Source organism: Nicotiana sylvestris, chromosome 6 (assembly GCF_000393655.2).
Source record: "Nicotiana sylvestris chromosome 6, ASM39365v2, whole genome shotgun sequence".
NCBI lineage: Eukaryota > Viridiplantae > Streptophyta > Magnoliopsida > Solanales > Solanaceae > Nicotiana > Nicotiana sylvestris.
Genome location: NC_091062.1, coordinates 13,882,040 through 13,898,295, shown reverse-complemented (window position 1 = coordinate 13,898,295; position 16,256 = coordinate 13,882,040). Strand labels below are relative to the sequence as shown.

General features: G+C 35.5%; 2 protein-coding genes across 2 annotated transcripts; one reads left to right on the top strand and one right to left on the bottom strand.

Annotated features, from left to right (window-relative positions):
• Nucleotides 1-153: 153 nt before the first annotated feature.
• LOC104212327 (probable polygalacturonase) lies at nucleotides 154-8,033 on the bottom strand. Its single transcript, XM_009761547.2, has 5 exons — nucleotides 7,376-8,033; nucleotides 3,463-3,583; nucleotides 2,528-2,776; nucleotides 1,854-2,007; nucleotides 154-1,282 (listed from the first exon to the last, which is right to left on the bottom strand). The coding sequence occupies exons 1-5, from the start codon at nucleotides 7,802-7,804 to the stop codon at nucleotides 757-759; spliced, it is 1,479 nt and encodes a 492-aa protein (XP_009759849.1). The 5' UTR covers nucleotides 7,805-8,033; the 3' UTR covers nucleotides 154-756.
• Nucleotides 8,034-13,199: 5,166 nt separating this feature from the next.
• On the top strand, nucleotides 13,200-15,837 carry LOC104212328 (photosystem I chlorophyll a/b-binding protein 6, chloroplastic). Its single transcript, XM_009761548.2, has 5 exons — nucleotides 13,200-13,336; nucleotides 13,849-14,013; nucleotides 14,102-14,139; nucleotides 14,854-15,368; nucleotides 15,669-15,837. The coding sequence occupies exons 1-5, from the start codon at nucleotides 13,290-13,292 to the stop codon at nucleotides 15,684-15,686; spliced, it is 783 nt and encodes a 260-aa protein (XP_009759850.1). The 5' UTR covers nucleotides 13,200-13,289; the 3' UTR covers nucleotides 15,687-15,837.
• Nucleotides 15,838-16,256: the final 419 nt, after the last annotated feature.

Below are 16,256 nucleotides of genomic sequence, written 5' to 3'. Positions count from 1 at the left end.
TTTAAGGATCTTTTAAGTAAATACAATAAAAATAGAAAATAATTCGTATGGGATGTAGTAAAAAGACCAGCCTTTTGATTCTTCAAATAATATATGCAAAAACGTTTGCAAGAAAATTTGAAACATAAATAAAACTGAGCACTGGGCTAAAAGTGGGAAACGAAAGGTAGTAGAGAAACCAATATAGCTTTAAAACTGTTGATAACAATGGTGAAAATACCAGAAAATAAGAAATTTATAATTTCAACTTTGTTCATAATCTTGGTTACTCCTAAGAAAAACATTGCTCTCTACTGACTTAATAATAGCCAAACTAATATTACCACAAAGATGTTAAAAACACCAACAAGAGTTGTGGCGGATTGGTAAGTACTCCTTCATCCTTAACCAGAGATATCAGGTTCGAGCGCTGGGTATGAAGTCGCCTTTGTTAGGAAGCGCTTTACCTCCAACGTGGGACTTCACGGCGCGAATCCAGATTTAGTCGGGCCCCAGAGCGGGTACTGGACACCCGGGTGGGAAACCAAAAAAACAAAAGATGTTAAGAATTATCTTTATGGAACTAAGATTCTGTACAGTGACAAAGGAGCTGTTCTTTACATTGGATCTGTGGATTTGAATACATTAACAGACTTCTTTCTGTATGTATAATGCAGGGGACAAATATGTATTCAGAAAAAAGAAAGGCAATGGTAGTTAACTGAAGTGAGGAGCAGTGGGAGAAATTTGACCATGGAAAATGGATATGGAACCATTTCAAATGTCATAATCTATGTCTGTCGCATTTTGAGAATCAGAACGTCTGATCAGATGTCCTTGCTCGTCATATAGATCGAGGTTCTCACAAGGGGCGGGGAAGATAGTACCAATAACACGACCTTGAACGAAAGCACACTGGAATATATGCTTCTTCTTGTATGATAGCCCGACTGACATATCTCTGAAAGTAACGTTCTTCACAGGGATTTCTTTACTCCCGTGGATTTGAACAGGCACACGAACTCCCTCACCGTGGATTGATGTGTAGCTTATGTCCTTCAGTACAGGGACAGCTTTGGGGTCGAACCTCTCGTCTGCATGTTCGTTGTAATCTGTTTTGATGACGATTCCCACCCTAACATTCTCAAATGTCAAGTTCCTGTACGTTATATCTCGAACATATCCTCCTCTTCCAGGCGCTGTTTTGATGCGTACAGCACGTCTCGAGTTCCAGATAAGGACATTTTCCACAGTGACATTTGACACTCCGCCGGACATCTCACTCCCTATTGATACACCAGCGCTGCCATGTAATTCAGCCAGGGTTAGTCCAGTGGCGGAGCCAGAATTTTCATTAAAGGGTGTCAAAATATGAAGAAGTAAAACCACGAAGAAGGCAATGGGAGTCAATATATAGTATATATACATAAAAAAGAATTTTTTACCAAGCTACACAGTGTAATTTCTCGGCGAAAGGGTGTCAATTGACACCCTTGGATACATGTGGCTCCGGCACTCGGTTCGTCCCTAGTTTAATATATAAGGCATAGCATGCCACATAAGGGCGTTAAACTAAACTAGTTTCTATTGTGAACTGCTGCTAGATACTTTACTAAAATGGTATCAATCAGTCAATCGATCCATCAACTAAACTTCAGCCTAAAATTAGTTGTGGGGCTTTACTAAAACGATCATTAACCAAAAAAAGTTGTGCCTCTTCAAACCATCAAGTGGCTGACCAGCAGGTCAACTGTCAATACTCGATGAACATGTGCACAAATCATGATTCAGATGCAAGAAAATATAAAGATGTCAGAGACGACCAATCTGTGCAAAAGAAATCTAAGTGCATTATGCCTATATAGGGACCTCACCTGACATTGGAACGAATAACAAGGTTTCGGATGAGTATATTCTTAGAAGGCCGTCCATAAGCAATTCCATACTGATCCCATCCACTCTTTATGGCAATGCCGTCATCACCAACACTGATGTAACAGTTCTCTATCAACACATCTTCACAAGAATCTGTTGACTCCATTAAAACATATCAAGAGCCTATACTGAGTGTCCATCAACAGAAAGTAAGCAATGAAAAAGTACAGAATGCATATTAGAGTCTTTAGACTGATGTCAGTATCAGAAGCATTGCAATTTCAGTACAAACCTAGACAAAAATTATACTTTGCTAAAAAATATTCACATATGACTGATTTTTTTAGCAAATTAATATGTCAAAACTTGAGCTATAATTGCTTTGAAACTTCTAAATCAAAGTCCAAAAAACCAGCACCACATCCATCAAGTAATACAAGTAATTTTCTGATAGATTTCCCTTCTTGTTGATTTGATTAAAGAACCAGAAGTCTATGTAACAAAAGTTCATACAAGTTGAGCCTAAAATCTCATTGTTTCCGCAGATGACTTAACCAGATCAAAAAAAAAAAAAAAAAAAAACTGTTAAATTCAAATTTTTTAGAAATCCCTCAATGTAAAGCTACAAGCCCAAGATCTATTTATAAAAACACTGAACCTATTGAAGACTCACCTGGATCTATACCATCAGTATTTGGAGCCCCAGCAATGGGTGCCAGGATTGTGACATTCCTGATCGTTACGTTCTTGCAGTCGTATGGATGGAGCGTCCAAAAGGGAGAGTTTTGTAAAGTTATATTTGAGATTAGTATGTCAGTAGACCACATGATCTGCACGAGCGGTCCTCTGGTATGGTTAAGAAGCTTCTGCCGGAATTTCTTCCACCATGCTTGACCCTGCCCATTAATGGTACCATTATGCCCTGTTACCGGGAACAACATATTCATAATCAGATCAAATTAGTTCCTTTATACTTGCACAAACATTCAGAATACTTCAATCTAGAAACTGCTTAAGTTATTTAGAGCATGTAGTAGCTACAAATTGCCTTTTAGAAACATGTAGCACATCTGAAATAGAATATCGATGAATGTCTGTAGGAAGAATCAATTAAGCAACTATGAATAAAGTCGTTAAGTTTTGCGTGCCAAATATCTCTGAATTTTTTAGGAAGATGGAATCAATAAGAAAATAGCACTTTATATTTATGCACCAAGAAAATTTTGGATTATCACTTTCTCCGCCAAGTTCCCTTCATATAAAAGATGATAGTTAATAATAATAAATCTATTTAGCAGTGCAGATGGCGCATCTGTAGACTAAGCAGCAGTACTGACGCCCCCCTGAGAAAAACTATGACTATGAAAACATACATGGACTAGCCACATGAACGTTCTCAATTATTTGCATCACTTAACTAACAGAATATAAGACCGAAAAGCAGATAAATTCAATCTTCAGCAAAAACGACAGTTTTTTCTTTTGATGAAGTAAGACAGCTCTAAACACTTAAAAAGCAAGGGCTTTTAATTTTAAAATACTTGCTGTTCTAGTGAATCTCAGGGTGAGTGGAAAATTCAAAACGGAAGTAAGAATCAAAAGGCTGACCTGTGATTACAACATCTTTGAGATTTTGGCCGTGGATTAAACTTCCATAACGCGGTCCACGATGCTCTCTTCCATATCCATATGAAGGTAAGGGAGGCATGAGAGTCCAGTACTTCTCGTCCTGTGTCCACAAATACAAATAGAATCTCATACACAAAATAGCTTCTGTTAATTCTCTAATAAAAAGAGAGAGAAAACAGCTTCAGTTAGAAGAGGTATACTCATGTTTCAGATGAGAAGTTATCAAGTTATTTGATCGTCAAGAAAACAGCACTTTGAGAGAAATATTTTCGCTGGAAAATGCCAATGTAATGACAAAATGTCGTTTCACTTTCCTTTTGGAAATTATAACTAGCAGCCCAAACTGAACTTTGCAGGCAAAACTGTTTCCGCACAAAAAGGTTCCCTACACCACACGGTCCGGAAGACGGAACTTATAAGTAAACGGATAATTCTTAAGTTAAACTAGTGGGCCTGCCAATTGTTTTGCAAAGAATTCTTAGTTTGTACACAAAGGTGTCCAACAACGACCTGGGCTATTCTAATGTACCTCCATATCATGACCAGCAGACACATACACAGACACATACTCGGCAATTCGATTAGAAAACTGTTTGGTTTTGGTTTAGTCTTGTTTTACTTTTTCTTTTGAATGATGCGTTTGGTTTTGGTTGTGGAAGAGTTAGATTAGTATGCACTAGAAGGATGTTTTCAGAAAACAGAACAATTGTTTTCGGAATTTGTCTTGTCCCCTGAAATGATTTGCACTTGAAATCACTTATATTTGCATGAATTCGTTAGTGTCAGCATACTTAAAAGATGATGAATTAACTACAGAATTTTGCAGGCATCATGCGGCTTTATCACATATGGGCATAGCAACCTTAGGAGAGTATTCTCAAGGCTCTCACTCCTAGCAGACTGCACCAGATGTTCAGAGGAAAGACAAACCAACGTTTTGTTCAAATCTGAATAATAAGAAAGGGTGCATGATATAACAGCCAGGCATTTAGATATTTAATGTACAACAACCTCCAGGTTATGAGTAAGGCTTCAGAATTTTAGATCGTAAAGCCATGCTGACAAAAGTTGAGAAAGGAAGATAGATAGGCTCTATGTTCTAGGAGAACCATATGATAAAAGTAGATGTAACACAGAATTAAAATAGGATGGTCGAAATGGAAGAGTTCTACTGGAATGTAATGCAATAGGATGATGCCGAAAAAAGTGAAAACCAAGTTCTAAAGAACAATTCGTAAATCTAAAATTGTTATATGAGAGTGAATACTGAGTATCTAAGGTGAAAATATCCACAAGATGAGCGTTGCAAAATGATGTTAAGATGGATGTCCAGTCATACAAGATTAGACAGCATAAAAAATGATCACATCTGACAGAAGGTGCACTTAGCATTAAGATAAGATCACTTGAGATGTTATGGCCATGTCCCTTACAGTCCTCCAAATACACCAGTCTGTAAGTGTGATACCATAAGGATTTGAGGTATTAATAAGGGAGGAGATAAACCTAAAATTACAAGGAAGCTATAATGAAAAGCCTACAAGCTCTCAAAATCTATGCAAATTTAGCGAAAAATAGGACATAATTAAAGCAAAAGATTCATATAGGCCCGTTTACTAGTTGGGCTTAAGGCTCAGTCGTGATGCTATTCTTACATAGGTATAGTGTTGCTAAGAGTCCTTTTAGTATGTTTAGAAACTTGTATGGTAGGAGAAAATGAAGAGAACCTCAGAGTCTATAGAATATTGAAATGAAACGGGTCCAAGTAGAGCAACATGAATAGTTAGGATTCATATGTCAACGCCACTATTTTACTTTGCATTGAGGAGCAGTAGTTGTTGACTTGTTGTAGTTTACATTCACATCGCCAATTGACAAAAGTGCAAAGTAATTGCATGATCATATGCAATTATATGTAGAAGCTACATCATAAAAACTCCATAGCATCGACATTGAAAGAGAATAAGCAGCTAGTAGTTCAGTGAATTAAATGACTATTAAAAGAGGTGAATATAACTAAAAATCAAAGAAAGAGGCCATAGGTCCATGTCGACAACAACCATAAAGAATGCAGATGAAATGTCAGGGATAAGGTCGAAACATAGTTAGGAAAGAAGTTAACAATTACAAGTGAGGCACTACGCGCAAGCAACTTTTCATGCTACAGATCTCTAGTCCAAAATTGACTTCTTTTATGTCATGCTTCCCGAGGGATTTAGGAAACTCATCTAATTTGAATCCTAGCGGCTATAAGACTCTTACTTTATCTTTGTAGGTATGCGCGGTTTGCGATTGAGGCATATTAATTGATTGAGGTGTTAGCAGCTTTGTATTAAATACCTTTAGTTAGTACAAATATTTCCGTTGGTGTTTAAAATCAACAAATAAAATTCAATATGGAATTTGGACAGGGATTAGGGGTTTAAACACTTCTTTTCCTAGAAATATAGGTGTTTGCAGTTTTGTACTTTAACAACATTTTATTAAGAAAAATCTCCCTTGGCATTTAATATTTAATAATTGAACTTCAAGATTTATTCAAGTTAGCCCCCAATGTAAGGTTTTACCTTGTGAAACTAAGTTTCAAGCAAGATTAAAACAATTTTTTCTTCCTTCACTCTCCCGCTTATGCCACGTATTACAACCAGAAACTGTCTGTTTGCAAAGGCGATAATTAGAACAAAAACATTTAATAGTTCATATGCCTATCCACAAGCACCAGTGATCGCCAAAAGAATTGAGGGATAGATTGGGATTAAAAGTTGAAGACTGTGACTGTCAAAAAGAAACTACACAACAGGCCAGTCCTCAACAAAGAGGAAAGAAATTAAGGAGCAAATCAAGAAAGGTGCTAAACAACTTGATATTATTGAAGGCAAAGTTGGATTGCATTATCAATTTAAGACATATATATGAGTGAATGCAAAAACCTTTAACTCAGAAACTTAGAATTTCTATGGAAGCAGTAGATGAATGTCGGGAGGTGGATCATGACAGAAAAGTCCGGGCATGATCGATCGAGAATACTACAAATGAAATTCTCATCCATCATCATCGCAAGAAACTGCACTAACCTCTAACACAAATTATGAGATGCATCAACTACAGAAAATTGACAGATACAACATCATCTCTCACTTCTCATCAATCCAATAACTCAAATCACCTAAATCTAGCTCGACTATCAGTATAAACCAAATCAGACTTAACCCCCCCACCCCACTCCACCCACAAAAAAAACAACTCCATCAATAAATAATAAGACTTCCATAAGTAAACACTAAGCAATAAGCACAATATGGATATCACAGGTCTAAGCAAAGCCAACCAAACAATCAGAGAGGAAATGATATACAATTACAGGAACGGGAACAATGAGGTGAACAATCAAACATCAAGAAAGTAACTTTCTGAGTTCATTGAGCAAGATTAAACTATTTTTTATGACAGAAATCCGTTTGGCGCCAAGCCGCCAACCCTTAGAACCAACAGTAACCTTCGAACCTCGGGCATAATGGGCCCGCCCCACTACCCTTCTCCGTTTAAATATCAGGCTTAGTTGGCAAGATTACAAATTTTAAATGTTGACAGATTAAGAAAACTATTAAAACTTACATCAACACCAAATATAACAGCACTTCAGTAAGGAACAGAGATATAGACGATGTAAAAAATATTTACACAATTAGGTCACCTAAAAAGTAATTGCGGGCAATTCTATTTAATAGCATTAATTGCTAACCTAGAATAAATGGTAACCTGCTATAATAGGTTAAATTACATTAATTTAAACTGTCAATGTATATAACTTAAACAAAAGTAACTTCTGAGCTCGCTGAGCAAGATTAGAACTTTTAACACTAACATATTAACAAAACTGTAAAAAACTTACATCAACACCCAATATAACAGCACCTTCAGCAAGGAACAGAGTCATATGGCTAGTAAGATTAAACGGCGCCGTTAGCCAATAACCAGGTGGCACATTTAGCTGCCCTCCACCTTTTCTAGAAATTGCTAATACTGCCTTCTCAAAAGCTGCTGTATTTACAGTAACACCATCACCAACCCCACCAAAGTCCGTCAAGTTAAACGCCACATGCCGGAGCTTCGGCAGCTGCCTCGCCGGAAAAACTCGCCGGAAAATCAAGATTCCGGTAGTAGTAGAATCCATCTGCCACCAGAAAAGGGTTATTAAAAAGGCGATCCATAGCGCAGTGATAATGGCTTTGTGGGTTATGAAAACTGCCGGTAACCATCGACGCGGGTGGTGGAATTGTGTACACCGCCACCAAAACGGTGTCGTTACCGTCTCCACCATGTCCAAAAAAACAGACCCAGTTCTATGTTGGGATCTCAATCTTGTTTTATTAAAGAACAATGTGCTAAGTGTAATATTAATTAGGTTGAAAGAATGGGGAAGGTGAAGTGTAGTGGTCAGGATCAGTGGGATGGTTGGGTACTTGGGTAGGGTAGATGGGGATAGGTATAGTGGAATGAGTAAATTCAAAGGATGAAGAAAGATGCAGAAGCCATAGTTTTGAAATTTTGATGGTTAATTAGTTTGATTAAGAGGGTGTTTACCCAAACAAAGGTTTTGCGTTGAACGTGGTATCACTTAGCTTGATCCATTTGGGATTTTGCTTAATCTTTTCACTATGGTTATCATAAATAAATCTACAGAATAATAATTTAAGTTAATTTAAAGATTTTATAATTCCGAACACTAAAGATTACCTAATAAAAATCTTTATAAAACCAACGAGGGTGGTTGTGTAATAGTAAGTACTCATTCATTCTCGTAGCTTGTTCCGATGGTTGTTATGTATCGTATTATATTATATTGTATTGTACTATATCGTTTTAATATATATAATGTTTGGATAAATTATATTGTTTGTCGTCATTTCGTGATGTCATGCGCCAATAATATGAAAAATAAACTTACAATATTACAAAGAAAAAAAATAAGGTACGAGGTAAATTATTATATAAAAAGGTAGGGTAAAAGATAAAATAGAATTATAGATTTAACGATACGATACATTAAAATTTAAATAACAATAAAAACAAACAACATAATTAAGGTACAACAACAACATCATCAACCCAGTAATCATCCCACTAGTGGGGTTTGGGAAAGATAGAATGTACGCAGACCTTACCCCTAACTTTTCGGGATAGAAAGGCTTATCATAATTAAAGTATGATACAATATAACATGTAACAACCATCTAAACAAATTGTTAACCAGAGATCTCGGCTTTGAGCCATGGGTATGGAAGTCGCTTTTGTTAGGAAGCGTTCTACCTTCAATGTGGGACATCTCGGTGCGAATCTGGATCTAGTCGAGTCCCAATATGGGCCAGGGCGGATTTAGGGGGACGAAAGAGGGTTCACCCTTCACCGAAAAATTATATTGTACATATAAAGCAAAATTAAATCCGTTTTTCACCTCTGTATATTATATATTGAATCTCCTTAGCATAACGCCAAAACATAACTCACTAGTTAAGAGCGTTCAAAATCTTTATGAGGTTGTTGGTTCAATTTCCACTGGCCATAGTCTCTTTTAATTTTTTAAACTTTTTCTTTTTTAAACCCCGTTAATAGAAATCCTGTCTCTGCCACTAAATATAAATATCGAATATCGAGTAGAAAATAAATAAAAAGAATTATGTAACTGCCAGTAATAAGTTAAACTAGAATATCTTTATCTAAAAAATAAACCACTCAACTTGCTACAACTAGTTAAATTACTTTGATATCGGAACAAAAATATTTACAATGTAATGTATACTACGAAGGATTGTATATAGGTGTTCGTAACACGCAGCGGAAGACAATAACAATCCTAGGTAGATCTTTTCGTGTTTAAAATTTATTTACATGTCAATAGATCGGATCTAAGACGTATCTGGTGAAGAAAATCTCGTTTCAAATTATTCGATAGTGCGAAGATTCTATGCGTATCCACACCGAGACCAATCCTTGCTATCAACTCTTTGATCAACAAAGCCCGCGAACAAATTGAACGAAAAATATTGTGTTGAAATTTTTCTCAAAAATCTCAACTCAATGTTAGTAGAACAAGAAATAATTTCTTGTAATTTCTTATTAATATTTTATATAACATCTTTTATATAAAATAAGTGTTAATTATATATATCACATATATATTTTAACCAAGAGATATAATTTAATTTTCTATTCCAAATAGAAAACTTTAATTTGTTCACAATATTAATCATACCCTTTGTGCTAGCAAAGAATATAATAATATTTCATTTGGACTAATAACTAAATTTATTTGATTAATTAAATTCCTTAATTTAATTATCAAATAATAAGTTAATTAATCCTTTAGCAAAGATCAGACCACTCGTTAGTGTGCGACTCCATAGGTTCAATACTAAACCGGTAGTAAATTGATCACATCAATATACTAATCAAGGGTGGCGTCTAGCAACACTCCTTAACGACCGGATAACATGAAGTATACAATTTACTCTCAAGAACCAGTAGAAGAATAATGTAGTAATTCCTTCTGTCCTTATAGCTCTGGATCACCCTAGGATATGGTTCAACTGTCAAATCATAATAGGCGACCAACTATGTGTTCATGTCCAATATAATCGACCATTGAATGACCTGAGAAACTCTTTTCTTCTTTCATTCAATTGCCCTGGCCAAGGTCTTAATTTGGTCGTTTATAATTCATGACAACATGGAGCTTAAACTCAATACAAGAGTTGACAGATTCCATCTTGATCAATCACTAATTCTACAAGTATTCAATCGTACTCAATATCCTTTCAACTATCGCCCTAGGGCCATAAGTGTCTAGTATTAAAGCACAACAAATAACTTGTCAATTACTATGACGATCTCAGGACAAAGGAAACTCCTACGTCACATTCTTCAAGAGAATATCCTATTGACAGTTTATGGTAATTCTAACCATTAGGAATTATATAATGAGTCGGTTCAATGATCATATCTCTATATGCATCATCTATCTATGTGATTCAGTTAATGAGATCAACTAATCTTTATTCCATAAAGACAATCACATAAATATTGATCTAACCGGATTACTAATGTCTAAATTAATAATCCTACGATCAAGAACAAATTTAGATTAAATTGTAAGAGATTTTGCTCTCATTATCATGATCTCTATCACGATGACAAATCTCAAAATTTAATCAAGGACCTTATCAAATTAATCAAACAATTAATAATAACTATGATAAAAGAGTGCCATAATTTTTATATCAAATAACGTTCACAAAAATATGTTCAATCATCAAATATGAATTTGGATCTACGGCATATATACTATATCCCTAACATACTATATGTTAAATAGGAGTAACTAAATAAGAGAAAACTAACATTGTTATTACAAGAAAATTAAAGTTACAAGTCAAAATCTTAATTACTCCATTAGACTACACCAATAGTTTCGTTAAAGAAAATGAGTGAAGTGTGATATGCATTTGTCAATCATAGGAAAATAGACAATACAATACCATCACTCTAATGGTATGAATTTTTTGTCAACAAACTGTTGTTCTTAGCAATTTCGTAGTTAAAGAAACTTTATTAAAATGACAGTTCAATAAATTATATAAATAGTAGACACCCTGAATGACTGAGTCTACATCATTGTGCAAATTTTGCTTTCTATTAATTATAAGAGTTAAATATATGTAAATAATCAATTTAACTACCAAATAACGTTACCTTAAAGGCTTAATTAAGTGGACTCTTCAAAAAATTTCTCCACCTTATAAATTGACTTGTCCGTAAATATTACCTCTTATAGTCTTTGAAGTTTCAAGTAACGTGCTTGAAGAAAGAAGGATTCTTATCGAGGATTGTGGGGAGATGAATGTGATTCCTCTATCTTAGTCAGAGGTTACGGGTTCGAACTCTAAATATAGCAGAAGGATTGCTATCGAGGACTGTGGTGCGATGAATATGATCCCTCTATCTTAATCAGAGGTCACGGATTAAAGCTCTCGAAATAATAGAATGATTCCTATCGAGGACTGTGGTAGGATGAATATGATCCCTCTATTTTAATCAAAGGTCACAGGCTAGAGCTCTCTAAATAGCGAAAGAATCCCTATTGAGAATTATGGTGGGATGAATATTATCATTTTATCTTAATCAGTGGTCACATGGTCGAGCTCTAGGAATAGCAAAACTAACGGAAGAAAATCAAAGGTTAAGCTTGACAAGTGATACTAACATAATGGAAAAATCAAAGCAAATATCAGACACCGAGTGTGAAACAAAAAAAAAGATTTTCTTTTTGTGAGTTTATTAAAGTCCCGAGCCGAGGGTCGACCGGAAATAACCTATTTGCCTGCTTAAAGGTAGGGGTAAAGTCTGCGTACACTCTACCTTCTCAAGACGCAAAAACTCTAGTTTAAACGTAAACCAGGTGGCTATTGGATTTGCTTCTTGTTTAGTTTTTGGTAAGAAATTTAATTAGCTAACCTATTTTTCCCTTTTAAAGCCAAGTTGCTTTTTCTAGTAATTTTCGTTAAAATACCTAATTCGTTACAAATGTGAGATAAATATGACATTATGACCTATTCAATTTATTTTATACGTACACGTCGGAATAATAGTTAGACAAAGGAAAGAGTGAAAACTAAGAGAAGAATATTTTAACTCTAGTTTATTAGTGAACATTTTTCCTAAACTCAGGTTAAATCTTGATAAATGATATGCTTTATTTTTCTGTTATTAAAAAGAGTTGTCCCTTTCAACTCTCCGAATTTGAATATCACATCAATACTCGTGAATATTTTAAAAATCAAATTTACTTTTAATTTCTCAACGTGAGAATCGATTATGCAAATCATTCATTTTATAAATTCCACTACATTTATGATGGAGTTCCTAGCAAGGCTCATTAATATATGTGAGAAAATGGTGGTAAAAATAGGAGACAATTTTAATTTTGCTAAAAAGGTCGAAGACAGGTAAGATTTATATTTAAGTGCTTTACGTCAATATAGCAAAATATTAAACATGCTATAATATATTATTATTAAGTCACCGTCAATTTACATTCTCTTGATAATTTGATTTAATTTATAGAATATTCTATTGGTGTGATTTCTTTTCAAAAGGTTAAATTAAGTTAGACTTGTAGTAAGAAAATTTTCTGTTTGTACTACAGAAAAATCAACAATAATATAGCTGTTGTTTTCTCTTATATTTCCTCGAAATAATTATTTATTTTAAAAAAAGTACAAACAATTAGTTTTTAAATTGTAAAAATAAATAGAAAAGAGATTCTGAACTCTTTTGTTACGTATTAATTTCTCAAGGAAAAAGCTTCCCAATTTTTTTTCCAGTAGATAGCCAATGGAACAGTAGAAATGACTGCAGGTAGCCACTCTAAAAGACTGCTATTTAGGAATTAGCCAATGCGTCATGAATTTCAATTTTTCAGTTTAATTTTTCGGGACACACATTTTTCTAAATTGTCCTGAAATTAAAATTTTTAATTCAAAATTTCAAGACAAAATAAGCCGCGGCTAATATCTAAATAACAACCCTTAAGAATGTTTGTGCTTCTATCTGTAGCTGCATATCCTAACAAAGACAAAAACTAAACTTCTAACTCTGATTGGTCCATTTTTGTGTTGCTGTGGTATGCTTCATCATCCATTTCACATTCTATGAAGATAAGCTTTATTGTCCTAATAAACAGACTGCCCAAAAACATTACACATTTCTCCTTTCAAATTACATAGTGCCTTTGTTTAGTCCATTTTTTCATGGCTCTAGCCATTCATTCCACTGCATTTTCTAGCATCCCAATCAGGTCAGTAACGCTGAATTACAAATTTAGTTCTTGAGCATATGGTATTCTGTAATTTTAAAAGGGCAAATCGACGCACAAAGCAGCCCGTATTCATCAGGTAGCCTGCCCAATGGGTGTGATGTAGGCAGGCTACCTGATGCAAGCATCAACGGCTGATTCCCCGCGTCGAACCCATGACCTATTGGTCATACGGAGACAACTAGACTGTTGCTCTAAGGCTCTACTTCGATATTCTATAATTATATTTCTAAGTAATTCGATGATTCTCTTAAATGGTGCAATCATTGTATCTAAAAGCATAAACTATTATAGAAAATATACTTTTTATTACACAATTATATTATGTCTCAACGCGCCGCCTCACGTGGAAATGCTTTTTGCTCTCTGGGCGTCGATTATCATATTAAATTATGCGACCATCTCATATGAATGCTTAAACTATTAGACATAACACACTTTTAATTACTTAATTATATTACGTCTCAACAGATTCTAATTTTATCTTGATTCAGGGAGTTACCTACAAAAAATTTGCCAGGGAAATTCACAACATGTTTATTACCTAGAAGAAGTAGATTGAATGCTGGAAAAGAGGTATCAAGTGTTTGTGAACCACTCCCTCCAGATAGGCCATTATGGTTTCCTGGAAGTTCACCTCCTGAATGGCTTGATGGCAGGTTACATAATTTTTTTATTTTTTATTTTATTATTTCTGATTGGTGATTTTACAGATTTATGATTTGTTTTCTTATTCTTAAATTGCAGCCTTCCTGGAGATTTTGGCTTTGACCCACTGGGATTAGGTACACAGCATAAATGTCACTTTTTTTGAGAAAATGAGGAAGATCTTAGTTTAGATTCAAGTTTCAGTTCGGGTTGGAACTGATCCAACAAGGAATTTCACTACCTAACTATTATAGTTACAGTTGAGTTGCCGTTCATTGGGGCCTTGGTTACTGGCTCCCTTATCATGAGACGATGTTGCGTAGACTCTCCAAAAATGCTGCCGTACCCAAGTTGGATCTTCTAAAAGTGCATTACTTTTGGAGGATATGACACGCACACGACAATATTTTTGGAGAGTCCGAGCAATATAGTCATTAGGTCACTCAACTTTCTTGACCTTTTGGTACACGGTCTTAGGACTTTGCAAAGACCTGTGTTTTTGGTAAACGGTCGCCCGGGCTGGTCATTGGTAGACCGTATCAACAACAACAACAACAACAACCCAGTATAATCCCACTTAGTGGGGTCTGGGGAGGGTAGTGTGTACGCAGACCTTACCCCTACCCTAGGGTAGAAAGACTGTTTCCAAATAGACCCCGGCATCCTTCCCTCCAAGAACTTCCCACCTTGCTCTTGGGGAGACTCGAACTCACAACCTCTCGGTTAGAAGTGGGGGTTGCTTACCATCAGAGCAACCCCTCTTGTCTCATTGGTAGACCGTATCGTTTCGTTTATATTCTTTAATGACTATCAATTGGATTTTTTTAATTAAGCAATGGTCTCTTTTTCAGGGTCTGATCCAGAAACATTAAAATGGTTTGCTCAAGCTGAGCTAATGCACAGCAGATGGGCAATGTTAGCAGTAGCTGGAATTCTAATTCCAGAATGGTTAGAAAGTCTTGGATTCATTGACAACTTTTCATGGTATGATGCTGGTGAAAGAGAGTATTTTGCAGATTCCACAACTTTATTTGTTGTGCAACTAGTCTTAATGGGATGGGCCGAAGGCCGAAGATGGGCCGATATAATCAATCCAGGATGTGTTGATATTGAACTAAAAGTACCTCACAAGAAGAAACCAAAACCAGATGTTGGATATCCTGGTGGATTATGGTTTGATCCTTTTATGTGGGGAAGAGGATCTCCTGAACCTGTTATGGTTTTGAGAACTAAGGAGATCAAGAATGGTCGACTCGCTATGTTAGCTTTTGTTGGATTTTGTTTTCAGGCTGTTTATACTGGACAAGGACCTATTGAGAATTTAATGTCACATCTTGCTGATCCTGGACATAACAACATATTCGCGGTACATAAATTATCATCATCTTGACAAAGGGTAGCCCGATGCACGAGACATCCTGCGTTCACACAGGATCGGGGAAAGGGCCGCACCTCAAGGGGTGTGATATAGACAGCCTATCCTAATGCAAGCATTACTGGCTGCTTCCACGGCTCGAACCCGTGACCTATAGGTCACAAGGAGACAACCTTACTGTTGCTCCGAGGCTTCCCTTCTACCATCATCTAGACAATTTTCAAGAAAGATGTTATAGAAATTTATGTGATTTGTTCATCTTTTTAATATTCATCTTGTTTATCTTTGCAGGCTTTTGGATCCCAATGATGGTATTATATTCAAGATAGAAGAGATTCAGAGTTGAAGATACTTGCACCAACAATTACAAATGACTACATTGTACCAAGAAATTCTTCTTTATGTTAATGCATTCATGTAAATGAGATATCATTCTTGACATAATCGCGGTTTCTTTAAATTTTCTGACCTTGTACTGATTTCTGTTCTAGTTCTGGATCCAGAACTCAATGAATGGATGTCCAAGATTCAGTGAGATGCAACTACAGATCCTTAAATCTAAAATCTGAAACTAACACAGTTCAAATTGGGAGGAAAAACTAAGACTTCAATGTAGTAATGCCTAACAAAGAAGTTAATACAATGCCAGAATTACTATATACATAAGGAACAATTATGGAGAATTATTTGAATTTCTGAAGTTTAATACCATAGCTTGAAACTATGGTAGAAATCATTCGTAGACATTTGGCACTCAAAGGATGTGGCCTAGCGGTCAATGAAGTGAGTGAAAACCATTGAAAACTAACATTCAAATCCCAAAAAGATAGTTGTAATAGTGGGAGGTCGCCAGCATCAGAGGCGAACTCATGATTTAAA

What these genes read in the sequence shown, in the direction of transcription:
- LOC104212327 (XM_009761547.2), bottom strand. Translation starts at nt 7,804, where the DNA reads ATGGTGGAGACGGTAACGACACCGTTTTGGTGGCGGTGTACACAATTC. An exon ending in CAAAGATGTTGTAATCACAG is followed by an intron (nt 2,777 to 3,462) that starts GTCAGCCTTTTG and finishes TCCCGGTAACAG; the next exon opens with GGCATAATGGTACCATTAAT. An exon ending in GTTATTCGTTCCAATGTCAG is followed by an intron (nt 1,283 to 1,853) that starts GTGAGGTCCCTA and finishes ATTACATGGCAG; the next exon opens with CGCTGGTGTATCAATAGGGA.
- LOC104212328 (XM_009761548.2), top strand. Translation starts at nt 13,290, where the DNA reads ATGGCTCTAGCCATTCATTCCACTGCATTTTCTAGCATCCCAATCAG. An exon ending in TTTTCTAGCATCCCAATCAG is followed by an intron (nt 13,337 to 13,848) that starts GTCAGTAACGCT and finishes ATCTTGATTCAG; the next exon opens with GGAGTTACCTACAAAAAATT. An exon ending in CCTGAATGGCTTGATGGCAG is followed by an intron (nt 14,014 to 14,101) that starts GTTACATAATTT and finishes CTTAAATTGCAG; the next exon opens with CCTTCCTGGAGATTTTGGCT.